Raw genomic sequence first — 13,297 nt, forward strand, 5'->3', positions numbered from 1 at the left:
CCCGTGACAAAGCAGACGTTATTATTAGATCACTGCAAAGTTACAAATGATTGTCTGACAACTCTGTGGATTTTTCTTTCCTGGCTTTATATGTATTTCCAGACAAGGAAGCTTTCCTTAACAATGTATTTCCTCACTCACTGGGCACGGCTGTTTGCTTTATAAGCAAGTTTAATGATGGGAACTTTTCCAGCATTGTCCATCAAGAAAATCAGGAAAAGGCATGGCTGGTCACACTGAAAGGAGAAATACATTGTTGGACAGAATTCCGGGATGGTCTCAACACTGCTTCTCTGCTTTCCCAATCCATTAGCATTGATGCATTCTGAAGCAGTGTGCGTGACAGCAGAGCCCTGCTAGCAAAAAACAGAGAGCAGTTCTGGAAGTGTTGCACAGACTGTCACATAGCCAACCTTATCAATACTAAACTAAAAAGGTAGGATTTTCTTTTCCTTACAATCATGTTCTCTTCTCACCAGGATTTAACACAGCTGCAGAGAGCCGGCTCTCATGCATTATCCTTGGTAGCCAAAACTATGATTCTTTTTGAAGTTGCCAACCTAGTGACATCCTCACAGACAGGGAAAGAGGATCAGTTATCAGCCTTTGGGTCAGGGGGTTATGTTTGGTTTTTGTTGTTAGCTTCTGTTTTTGCGTTGCTTCTAGTGTGTGTAAACAGTAGGAGAGAAACAACTGCAGGAAGGTGTGAGAGGTTGATTCTTTATCATTCTTCCTGCTCCCAGATAAGGGCATCATTCCACCTTTGTCGTGGCAGGGGGTGGGAGGATCCAAACTTCCAAGGTAGAAGCCCAGAGCTAGGCCCACTTCTGCTACTTGAGAGTTAAACAACGTAGAGCAACCACATTGACAGTTTTCATCAGCCACCAAGCTGAAGCAGCAATGTGAAACACAATGAGTTTCAGTTCCTGCAGCTGATGCAATAATGGCCTCAGCTTTCTAAAGGAGAAATGGAAAGAAACTCCCTCTCGTGTGTGCTTTTACATACATAGCAGAAAGGACAATCCACAATACATTTCCTGGAAGAGGTGAGGGTGGGGACAGAAGTAGAGACAATCTTCACAGAAATCATTCTAATTTGATTCTTTTTCATAGACTCACAGAACATCCCAGGTTGGAAGGGACCCACGAGGATCAACACATTCAACCCCAGGCTCTGCACAGATTATGACTTGTACAGGAATGTCCCTTTCTCAAAGCAGTTTCCCAGCATGAAAAGTAAGCTGTGGCAGGAACACGATGAACATACCAGTGTTGACTAAGATGACGTACTGTGCAGTCTGACAGTTAAGTCTTGCCTTACGTTTGAGAATGCCTATTGCAAAAGCCTCCATTTTGAAGCCTGTTTACACAGTTTCAAATAACGGTTTGCTACAATAGCTAATCTAGGACCCTTCTGTAAAGATGCTGATCATTTTGAAGCATTAAAATTGAGTTTTCTGTCTTCTGGTAGCACAGCCACGCTATCCAAAACCATTTCAAAACAGATACATCTTTAATGCTGAGACGTATTTTCTTCAGTTCAACCAATATGCTGCTCCCAACCACTTCACATTCCGCATACTTTGTAACTCGGTCAGGAATGGGAGTAAATACAACCATCAATCTAGAAACTCCAGCCAAAAGACTTTAGGGCTGGAAAAAGTACTTTGTACTTCAGTATACAGTCGGCAGCAAGATAGACAAAACGTTGGTACATATTTACCTACTGAACACATGGTGCCATGAAGTAACAGTGGAAAGAAGCCTCAAAGGTGAAATGCTGGTTCATTTCTGCTTCAGAAGAGCCAGGAGGTGAGGGGGCTTCTGATGTAGTGAGGCTTTATCTGGTAAAACTCCTCTGACCAGCATGGATTTGGGATCAGTTAAGGGTCACAAACAATGAAAGAACAAAAAGATCTAAATGAAGGAGAACCAAGCACACTTTTCTTGGGAAAAAATAAAGGATTTCCTTACTCAACTCCGAGTCATCCTGAATGAAAAGAAATTAGCAAACTAACCTAATTTCTAGTGGAGTCAGCAGCAGTTATTGGAACAGGGAAGTAAGTTCTAGAACAGCCAATTCTGTACCTGGCTTTGCTTAGTGTTTGGCACGTCATTTTGCTGTTTTTCTTCTTTGACCTTGTCCGTCTCGTCAGAACAGCAGTTCATTTGGCAGCTGATAAGGAACACAAGGCCAACTGCAAAGTTGACTTGATTAAGCAAGACAATATATGCAAATGTGTGTTAAATCCTGGTAAATCCAAACACTGCTCTATCTGCTCAGTGACAGGTTAAGAAAAAAGGCTTGAATAACCTGAAAGCTAAGCTCAATATTCAACAGCTGGAGAGCACCAGGATTAACACAGAAGAGGCACGAGAAAGCTTGGCCTAGGATCAGAAAGGCACTGTAGCAATCTCCAGCTGCAGCAGCACCAGGTTCACCGGTGGCTTCTAAGCTGCACGTAGCTCACGAGCAGTCCAAATATGATTTCAAGGGCAGAGCTGGCATCGGAGCAGCGCTGATACGGCTGCTGCCAAGTGACACAGTTCTGCAGAAAAGGAAGCCAGGATTGAGAGGAGGGCTGCAAACCACAGCAGCTCTGCATTAACATTCCAGTACTGACTTGCACGGCTCAGAACAAATGCCTTGATACTGACTGTGGTGGCACAGAACAGGCTGGTGTCATTCAGCCATGCCCACCACAGAGACAGTGAATGTGTGGTGCAGGGATAAGACAGGCACCTGGGAATGAGAGCCACTTGGCCTAGCTCAGCTGAGTCTGATCCTGGTACAAGTTGAAGCCTTCACACCGACATGAAAGAAGCAAAATCCACAGGCTAATTACCACTGCCTTCATGCCTGTGATTCACTAGTCAGCTCTTTTCCATCCCAGGAATGACATCACTGTTAGAAATTACTGCCTGGGGACCCAGACTGAAACCGGCCCTGCAATCACAGTAATGGGTCTCCGTGCAGGTACAAGAGCAAAGTTTAAATTGGCTTCCAATTGCTTTACCAAATAAGAAAAGGAATAATTAAGATGTGAAACACTTCAACAGCAACTCATCAGTGACAATTTCAGATATAAAAGTAATGATTTTATTTTACAGACTTAACAACTCCAGCAGAGAATTAGCATTTAACACAAGTGACTGTAAATGAACAGCTATTGAAAACCGATAGCGTACAAAAACGTGTATACTTTAAAAGCTTGACCTTTGAATGAATAGAACGTAGCTGTACATGTGACTATACAAACGAGTCGCCAATACTTGTAAAACAAGAGAAAAATTTGGTCTTAAATCCTGATATACAAAAAAAACACACACAAACACAAACCAAAAAACCACTTAACAAACTGACCGCACCTTCATGATAAACAAAACAATTTCAGGCTTTCTCAAGAATAGCACCCCAAAACTACACAGCTGACTGCAGTTCCTCTGGTGTTATGTGACCTCTGATATCTGCTAGGCCCCACGTGCTCCTTTCTCTCTCCACTAACCTCTATTCTTGAGCTGATAAGTCTCTTTCTGGAGCCATAACTACTCCCCAGCAGACACCACAGAGTGAACAGGGCCTGGCCCACTTCCAGCCTCCTCCCACTGTGCAGGCAGGAAGGCTGCATACAAAACACATTCCCTGTGCCAAGGGGGAGGCAACACAGAGAGGCACAAAGTTGTTCATGGACTGCAAACCGGGGCAGTGTAAAAAGCTCATTGTTTTGTTACAATTTAGCGTTGTGCATATTTAGAAGCACTGCGTAGCATCAGTGTTTCGGATGAGCTTGTGGTGGGGTGAGAGCTGTACCCACTACAAACCTTACCACTACAAAGCTAAGAATAGGACTCACGTGGTATTTCTGGCTACCTTTCCCCCAAGACTTTTAGGAGACGCTGCTCACACCAGCGGCACTGCTATACAAACTAAAGATCACAGTGATCATTTCTGTGGTGAATCTTGTTGCAAGGACATTTGTAACCTAACTGGACTGCTGAAATCTACCTGCATCAGAACAGCAGCCACCAGAGAACTTCTCTCAGGCCTCAGCAAAAATACTGTCAGCACAACAAAGTAACTTCTGCGCACAGCAATGCATGAACACAAGCTTTTGAGTTCACAAATTCTCCAAAAGGACCTGTGTCAAACTTGCATAACACAGTGATGTGATTGTATTTCTCATCTCTTTTCAGTGGTGAGCAGGGACAGGACAAGGGGCAATGGGCACAAATCGGAACGTATGATCGGAACATGAGGAAAAACTTTCTTTACTGTGAGGGTGAAGGAGCACAGGAACAAGCTGCCCAGAGAGGTGGCTGGGTCCCCTACTCTGGAGATATTCAAGACCCACCTGGACACCTTTTGTGCAACCTGCTGTAGGAAACCCGCTTTAGCAAGGGGTTGGATACAATGAGCTCCAGGTCTCCCCCAGCCCCTACGATTCTGCGATCCCAACTGAAGAGGCATTTCACAGTGATAGTTTCAACTTCCAGGCTGTGAAAACCACAGACATTAACAAACGCAAAGCATTTTTTTACCTGAAGGCCTTTATTTAGAACTTTGCATTTGGTTTTTCTTAGCTGAATCTCAGTTCTGCTCCATGGGTTTGATAAAACACGAGCGTTTGGCTACAGACTTGAATTCTCTCATTTCCATCACCTTACGGCCGCGTGCTGCAACAGAAAACAAGCAGTAAGAGACTGTTCCACCCATCTGGCACCGAGTCAGCTGCAAAGCAGCACGTACGCCCGTAAACATGAAGAAACTATTCACAACGACTTCAAAGTCGGTCAGGCAGAAACGCCAACGGTCGCTTTGAACGGAGCTCGGTCAGTTTTCCAAGCCCTCAATAAATAGAAAGCGTAAGGCGTGAGGAGTCCAAATTCTTTAATGAAGCCGGGAAGCGCCGCGAGCGATGCGCAGCGCTTCAGCTGAGCGCTCCGCCTCCACACACAGCTCAGCCCGCCCGGCCCGGGTTCCGGCCCGACCCGCCGCCAGCTCCGCGGCGCTGAGTGCGGCGCGCCGGCCGCCATTTCGCGCCGAGAGCTACTTGCACAGCCCCTCGAGGCGCTCCAGCGTGCCCTTCATGTCGCGGATGCGCTTGGCCAGGGCGGGCACGGGCTGCATGGCGCGGTCCAGCTCCTCGCAACGCGCCACCAGCGCGTACATGGCGCGGATGCTGAGGTCGGCCGCCTCGCCCAGGCTCTCCACGCCGTCGCGGTAGGTCTGGATGCAGCCGACGCTGAGAGCCGTCAGCGCCTGCAGCCCGCAGTGCACGTTGCGCAGCAGCTCGTCCACCTGCGCCGCCACTTGCCCGGCCAGCGCCACCACGTCCTGCAGCGCCCCGGGGTCGATGGCGGGGATGGAGCTGCCGCCGGCCGCCGCCGAGGGCGGTTCTCCCCGCGGCACGCCGCTCAGCCGGATCCTTCGCTCCAGGTTGTTAGCCACGAACTGCGTGAGCCGCCCCTCGCGCAGCACCGTTCCCTCCAGCTCCAGGGCGCTCGCCAGCGTCGCCCTCCGCCCCTCCGGCAGCTGCCGCCCCTCCGGCAGCGAACGCCCCGCCACCGCTCCGCCGCCGGCGGCCAGGCTCAACGCCTCCAAGCTGCGCTCGTCCCGGCTCGCTCCCTCCTCGGCCGGAGGAGCGGCGGCGGCAGCAGGCCGCGGCGCCGGCGCCTCCATGACGGGCCCGGCCGGGTACGCGCCTCCACCCCCAGTGGGGGGCGCTTCGCCGGCTGTTTACGTCCCCTCCGATTGGCTGAGCGGCTCGAGGGGGCGGGGCCGACGCCGTTTGCGCTGCGCGAGATTGGCCGGCGGCGCTCAGCGGGGGCAGCGCTCGTCCCAGCCGCTCGCTTCGCGTTTCGAGCCCGTGACTCGGAGACCGGGGCGTGCCCGTTGTTTGTGTCCGCTCCCATTGGGCGGCCCGCGGAAGCGGGCGGAGCCACGAGTGTTTGTGTCGCTTCCGATTGGCCGGGGCGGGGCCGGAGCGACGGCCGGTCGGCCGGGATTGGCGGCGCCCGGCGGAGAGGCACGCCGCACTCCCCGTTCCCGAGCGGCGATTGGCGGGAGGGCGGAAGGGGGCGGGCCCATCCCGTGCAACAACACAGGGCGCTGCTGGCCGCTCCTCTCACTCCCCCGCCATGTTCTCCTAGCAGCCGATCCGACCGCGCCACCATCTCAGCCTACAAAGCCCGGGCAAACGGCCCCCAGCGACCCGAGCCGCTCATCCCTGTCCGGGCTCGACCCCTCTCCCCTTTACAGCTCTGGGTACCCACGTCCCACCATGGTCACCACCACGGCGCCGCCGCCCTTCCTGACTCGAATCTCGGCGGGCACCGAAGACCCCCGGCGGCTGCCCTCGACGCTCCTCCAGCATCTCCGGCGAGGGGACAACAACTGTGAGAACCAGCCCAGCTGCTGCCTGGCGGGTCCGGGAGGCAGCGCGCGGCCCGCGCTGAAGAGGGTGAGGCGGAGGAAGGGCAAGATCCGGCCGGGCCCCGCAGGGCTCCTGCCGAGCCGTTACCAGCAGTTCCAGCAGCACCGCCTGGGCAGAAGGACGCCGCTGGGAGCGCACGGCCCGGCCGAACTCGGCGCTCCCGTGGCATCAGATGCCTCCGCCGCTCCCGGCTTCGCGGCGACCCCCGCCGAGGAGTCCCTCGCACCCACCCCCTCCAGACCCGCGCCCAGCAGACCCCTCAGGAAGGAGGTAAGAAGGGGCTCCGAGACTCGGTGACTTTTATCCCTTTCAAAGCGCTTCGTTCCCTCCTCGGATGAGGGGGGGAGGAAGAGGGGGGGCAGGGGGCGACTTACCCCCTCCCCGCACCCCGTGTGTGCGTGTGAGGGGCGGGGGGAGGAGAGTTTCCGTTACGTTCGTTGTGTGAAGGGGGGCGGGGGGAAACGAGTGGAATCGAGGTCGGCGATTGGCTGCCTTCCTCCACCAATGGGCGGCCGCCGTTGCGCCCAGCAACAGCCGGATTTAGCCTGCTGGCCGCGCGCCAGCTGCCCCTGCGCGCGTAGGCGGGACGTGCGGGGGCCGCAGCGCCCCATGGCGGCCGCGAGCGGGCGGTGAGGGGGCGCTCGGGGGGCTGCGGGGGTCCGCGTCCCGGAGAGCGCTTAGAAACAGACCGGTTGGAAAGACGTGGGGTAGCCTGGAAGGGGGACGGCTCGTTGCCGCCGCGTCCGTTGCCACGGGCGCCTCCGGAATCCAGAGAGGGATCGTGTGCTGACGCGAATTCTTTGTCTCTTCAGTTCTTGAAGAACAAGATGGGAAAGACTGAGAAGGCTGCCACTCCCCACGGCCAGCCCGTTCACGGTTTACATCTGTGTGAACAGCCAAAGATTAACAGGCAGAAGAGCAAATGTAACATGCCACTGACAAAGATCGCCTCGGTGAAAAAGATTGAGAACTTTTGGCAAGATTCGGTACCGCCAGAAAACATTCAGAAGCAGGAGAAAAAGCCACTTAAAAACACAGAGAACTTCAGAAATGCCAAGTCCAAGAAACCCATCATCCTCACAGATGCGAACCAAAAAGAAAATTACGCTGGGGCAAAATTCAGTGACCCGCCATCCCCTAGTGTCCTTCCAAAGCCCCCCAGCCACTGGGTGGGGGGCACAGCTGAGCTGTCTGACCAAAACAGGGAGTTGATGGCAGTCCATCTGAAAACTCTCCTCAAAGTTCAGGTGTAGTTTCCGAGCTCTCTGAATTATCTACGAAGCAAAACTCCATCTGGGAAACTTACACATGCCTTGTTGCAAACAAACAAACAAAAAAAAAAACTTTAAAAAAAAATTTAAAAAAAAAAAAATAACCCACAAACGAAAGACTGTCAAGTCTTATACTCTCATACAAAATTCCTTGTATTATATTTTTTATGGTTGTGTAAATAGTGTACATCATGTATTATGTGTATATTCTTGTTCATACTTTGAGAGGTACATTTTAGTTTTGTTATGAAAGGATGTATTTTGCACTGCCTGAGTGGTAGATGTCTTGTATATATATATATATACACAACATGGACAGTTTTACGTGTGTGCTTGACACATGAAGACTTGACTTGATTTGCACAAGGTAAATGAAAATTCTGAACGGAGAGTACAGCTTTCTGACGTTAAGGTTCCAGATCAAATGTGAATGGTTTATTCATGCACTGCTGACAATAGTTCTATGTTCTGTGTCCCAATCAAGTACAAACATGGAATTTTCTTACAAATGTGAATTTTCTGCTCTGGAAAAAAACAGTATCTGGAATTCCCGTTTATTTGTTTGTAACAAAATTAACTGGAATTTGAGTAGAATTCCAACCCATCACGTTGAGCACTGCTGATTTCTTTTTAAGAGAACAAAAAAGAAAAGAGCAGAGCTTTCTGCCACAAATTTAATTGGTCACTAAAAAAAATTAAATAAAAACAATTTGGCCTCCCCTAAGGTCATGTCTCTGTTTTTCTTGTGTGTGAGTGTGTGTTCAGTTCAAGCCTTTGAACTGAAGTTGCTGCTTTTTTGTGTGCGTAACTGGTATTTCTTTTGTCCTTGTCAGCCTTTAGTTATCCGAGTAACTAAGAGATCCAATAGCTTACAGAACGGTTCCTCTGGAATGAGTCAGTTGAGATTCTGTATCCTTTTGTTTCTATAAAACTGGGATTTTGAGACGATTGGAGAATTAAATTCAAATTCATGCTGTAGTGCTCCTTAACGATTTCCATACTAAGCGGTCATTAAATTCCTTGATACTGAAAGGCAGCAGTGGCTGAAGAGGGCAAACAAAGCTTCCTGTTCTGTTCTGATACTGTCTACCGCTGGTGGCTGTGCTGGAAATCGCATTCCTCTGATCTCAACTTGTTAAGGAATTGGGCTGCAGATCAGTCTGTCAAGATTTGGGGCTACTTTAATAATTGGTGTTTAAATTAGATGGCCAAAGCATGAGATGAAAGGGCTTTGTTGAATTTTCACATCCACTTAAATATAAGTATCTCTGGGCATTAGCTTACGAGGAAGGTTACATAAGCGGAAAACAACCAGTGGGGTCCTAAGTAAGTAAAGTGTTTCCTTTCTTAGCACGCTCAGCAGAGAATCAGCGTTCAGCTGTATTTGTGTTAAGCATGCTGCTGGTTCTGATGTGTGCACTCACCTTGTAGAGCTCGTATGAACTGGTGACAGTAAATAACAACCAGTCCCAAACTCCATTGCTTGAAAAGTATCGGAGAACATCTTTGCTTTTGGTTATAGGCATTAGTTAGATATTTGAAAGAATAATCATGGTAATACTATTAAGCTCTGTAAGTACTGTGCTCTGAACCAGAAGTTTGTACATAAGTTTAGGAACCCCCCCAAATACTTCTTTTTGCTTCATGCCACTGACTGTGAAGGCAATTGCCTTAAAGAATCACAGAATCACAGAACTCTCCATAGCTTTTGCTAGTGCTTAATTGTGTCAGCTGAACTCGTGATCTTACTGAATCTTGATAACTAGCTTGACAAGATCCAGTTCCAGAAGACATGGGTGGGCGTTAATTCAAATACAGCAACCATTTTTCCCCTGCTTATTACCTGTGTTTCTATCAGCCTCTTTTCCTCCCTGCCCTTCGGAGCTTACATCGAGTTATTTAGTCTAAATGATCACTGATCCTACATGAGACTTGCCACCATAACGCACCTCTGTTCCTGCCTTGATTTGCTGTCATACCTCTGGGGATTACATAACTTGTTTAAAGACATTAGTTCTCATCTCCTCAGAAGGTTCTTTAGAGCTGTTGAAAGAGACTTTTGAACCCTAGAAAATGTTTCATACTTTGTTGGGTCATAAAGATTATGAGGGTAAGATAACAATATGTTATCCTTTACTCTTTTACTCATCTTTTACCTCATCGTTTACTCATTACACAGTGCGAAACTTCCCGAGCTGACTCCTGTGCTGTTATTGATGGTCCTGTTATGATCTGACGCTTCGTGTTTAAATCTTTTTCTTCAGGGCTTTGGATTGAATCCTGGCCAATGGACTGAAAAATAAAACTGGGCCTACATACAACTGGGCTTCCCACAGGATTCCCTGGGAAATCAGGTCATGGTCATCTCATAGGACTGTATTCTTTATTTCTCACTTTGTGACGTTCTCAACAGAGATTTTCAATTTCAGCGTTTCCTCAGATCTGATGGATTTCTCATCTTGATTCCCTGAAAGCCAGGCATTGTATTAGATGCACATAGTACTGTTTGACTTTAGACTTCATGAAGAAAAACATGACTTTGGTTTCCGTAAGACTCCAGAGTAATGTAGCCTGAAGTCTAGTTGAGGTGAACAGCCTATAAAGAAGGAAGCGATCGGCCTCAGTGTGTGTGTTGTGATCAGCTGGTCATGTGGCTGCTGTGTGATGAACTACAGAAAATGTTTATCAATATTTCTGAGTTCAGACCGAGTAGGGAATCCAAACCCACTGCATTTGAAAGAGAGAAATGGAAATGTTTTCTGTTCAAAATCTTTTGTGCAATGCCGTGCCAAACCGTAGGGGAATCAGCTGCAAGCTGAATACTTGTGTGGTGGTGGTCCTGAAAGTTAGCTTTCATGGGATGTATTTGTTGCGGGGTTTTCATGCATGGCTAAGTTTCTAACCAGCAGACACAGCTTCATTAATAATGGCTGACTTGGTGCTCTACTACAGCTAAAACGTTTCTGTCTCCAAATGCAACAGGAGCTATAAATCCCCAGGGGCTGGCTCCTTTTCACCAGTACCCCTTCAAAGAGCCTGCTATATCCTTATGTAGCCTATAGAGGAGACTGCAACTGTTTTCCAGCTACTAATGTTTTCTCTACACACTGTCATTTGCAGCAGTTCTTCTAAGTGCTGTTAGAGCTTTTGCACTGCAAAGCACTTGATACATGCAACGCTTCTTGTGGGTGGTTTCTTTTTTTTCTGCTTTACCCAGTTTTGAGGTCATACATAAAGGCTAGATCATAGATTGATTTTCTTTGTAATGTTGGAGATGAGTTTGGGTTTATTTCTACACAGAGAGTCTTGGGAATCTTCCAGCAAGCAGTTTACTTATTTACAATTTCCTTCCTCTTATTTTTTCATGCAACTCCTTGTTCTCTTGGGATTTTGATTTCACAAAGCATTCTTTAATTTTATTCTCATCGTGGATGTTTGTCTAACGACTCTTTAAGGGGAATTATTTTCTGCTGTGATCTCTAAGGTTTTATGTTATGGCTGATCCTTATCCTAAAAGGGCAAGGAGTTCAGCAAATAAGAGATGAATGCTGTAAAATGTTAACGTTTCCTGTGGGGAAAAATAGGAATCGTGTTGAATAGGAATCATGCTCTATTTTTAATAAGCTTGCTGATTCGGTGGAAAATATTAATGAAAGGCGCATCTATCAATATAGAAGAAATATGTTACCTAATTCAGGGTCCTTAACTGAAGTTATCGGCAGTGTAGAAGCTGTTAACTCTTCATTTTGCACTTAGAGTGCAGAAGAAAGTTATCAGAGCCAGGAGAGGAAGGTCAGGAGTTCAGCTGAATTTGAAGCAAAAGGAAAAAACAAACACCTCAGATATTAATGTGCAGAGTGAACTCATCCTAGCAGAGGTAGCGTTTCTGAAGTCAGCATTCTTCTGTGTCTGCTTTCCCATGAGACGATAAAATCACATTTACTTAACTCCCAGAAAACAGCTCTTCAGATTTTGCTAAGCTGTACGTGTACTAAAAAAGCTGCATGGATACTTTTGTTTCAAGTTAGCCACGTGTGACACGTATTTAGGCTTAAGCGCCACAGGCACAGTCATTTGTTTTGGGTGGTTCATAAACACTTGTCTTCCACTGGAGAGTTACTCTGGTTATGTCTACTTACATAATAGGTTGCCACTGCTGAGTCAACTTGCGTGAATTCTGTAGTTTATACCAGAAAGAGTTACTGTTTTGGATTCAAGGGCTTTTCTTGTATTTATAGAACTTACTGTAAGTACTTTACAGGGTTGTAGTTCAGTATATGGCTGTATGCATTTCAAACAGTAGTGTAAATGTTGTTGCCATTTTGTCATTGTTAAGATCACGAAGCATAAAGTTTTGAGGAGATGCTACTTCTGTGAAACCTGTCATTTCAAGGCCAGGTTGGATGGGGCTCTGGGCAACCTGATCTAGTAAAGGTGTATGTCTGGTGGCCCTGCTAGGCAGGGGGGTTGGAACTACATGATCCTTGAGGTCCCTTCCAACCCAGGTCATTCTATGATTCTATGATTCTATGATTTGCTCCTGTGTAACAAAGTGCCGTGTCTTCATCAGGTGAGTCTGTCAACCTTCATTTTCATGCATGATTTATAAGTGATAATAATGGTCATCAAAATATAATTTACATCATCTTTTATTCTCTGACACAGGACCGAGAGCTATATTCAGTAAAAGGACTTAATATGTAGCGACAAGCTTTCTTCTTCCTTCAATCTTGTGTTTTTTGTTGCCTGCTGACATGAGAAAGAAAGAGGTGTGCTCTTGTCTAAAATAGCCTGTTCTAGCTGATTCACATCCCTATAGCATGAAGCTTATACAAGTTGCATTTCTAGCAATGAATTACTCAGAAATTGCATGTTAGTACATTATGAAGACCAACTGATCATTTTAGGAATTGATGCAGTAGTAAATGAATAGGCTGTGTCCAAACTCTAAACATTCTTTCAGTGTAAGCAGTAAGGAAAGTGCTGATGCTTTTTTTCCCCCTGTGCTAGAAGTGATAAGGAAAAAATAACTCATGAGAAGTAACACCTTGAAAAACAAGGTCAACCAGGAGGTAAGAAAGAAGCTACATAGTTGTTGCCATTGAATTGCATGGGATTGAAAGGTACAGTGAGAAAAAATTACCTCCAAAGGTATCTTATGTTACTGCAGTTTTGGAGCATCTGACTGAAGTGTAATGCAATTTGCTACCAGTTCTGTGGAAGGCAACATCAGCTGACAGGTCTTGTGACTGACTGATCCATACGACTTATTCATAACGAGTAACTGCATCTAAGTGTGGTGTTCTAAATGGCTAACACCATTTAAATATCACAGGATGCTCTGCAATAGAGACGTACTGCTCCCAGGTTTCCATGGTTTTTTAGACTAATTTTAGAAGTGGTCAGAGAAGCCGTTGACTTCGGATGCTGTGTTCTTTGGCAGCCGTCTCATGCCACATTCCATGCTACCTGGAAAAGCAGCACGTGTTTGTGGTATTTTGGCTCCTGGCTTCAAGAGACAAGGACTTCACTGTTCAGTGTAGGATCACTTGACTAATTGGTCTAGAACAGTGCAAGACTTCACATACAACT

General features: G+C 47.2%; 2 protein-coding genes across 2 annotated transcripts; one reads left to right on the forward strand and one right to left on the reverse strand.

Annotated features, from left to right (window-relative positions):
• Positions 1 to 4,903: 4,903 nt before the first annotated feature.
• BORCS6 (BLOC-1 related complex subunit 6) lies at positions 4,904 to 6,174 on the reverse strand. Its single transcript, XM_072332741.1, is given in 2 exon segments — positions 4,904 to 5,713; positions 5,716 to 6,174. Coding segments are annotated over 2 exon segments (1,125 nt in total). The 3' UTR covers positions 4,904 to 5,047.
• Positions 6,175 to 6,281: 107 nt separating this feature from the next.
• On the forward strand, positions 6,282 to 8,429 carry PNRC1 (proline rich nuclear receptor coactivator 1). The gene is made up of 2 exons (XM_072332743.1): positions 6,282 to 6,704; positions 7,247 to 8,429. The coding sequence occupies exons 1-2, from the start codon at positions 6,282 to 6,284 to the stop codon at positions 7,685 to 7,687; spliced, it is 864 nt and encodes a 287-aa protein (XP_072188844.1). The 3' UTR covers positions 7,688 to 8,429.
• The last annotated feature ends 4,868 nt before the right edge of the window (positions 8,430 to 13,297 follow it).

This window comes from Excalfactoria chinensis, chromosome 3 (assembly GCF_039878825.1).
Source record: "Excalfactoria chinensis isolate bCotChi1 chromosome 3, bCotChi1.hap2, whole genome shotgun sequence".
Lineage (NCBI taxonomy): Eukaryota > Metazoa > Chordata > Aves > Galliformes > Phasianidae > Excalfactoria > Excalfactoria chinensis.

Excerpts from the sequence above, each read along its gene's own strand:
- PNRC1 (XM_072332743.1), top strand. The coding sequence starts at position 6,282 with ATGGTCACCACCACGGCGCCGCCGCCCTTCCTGACTCGAATCTCGGCG. Across the intron at positions 6,705-7,246 it reads GCAGACCCCTCAGGAAGGAG|TTCTTGAAGAACAAGATGGG; the intron begins GTAAGAAGGGGC and ends TTGTCTCTTCAG.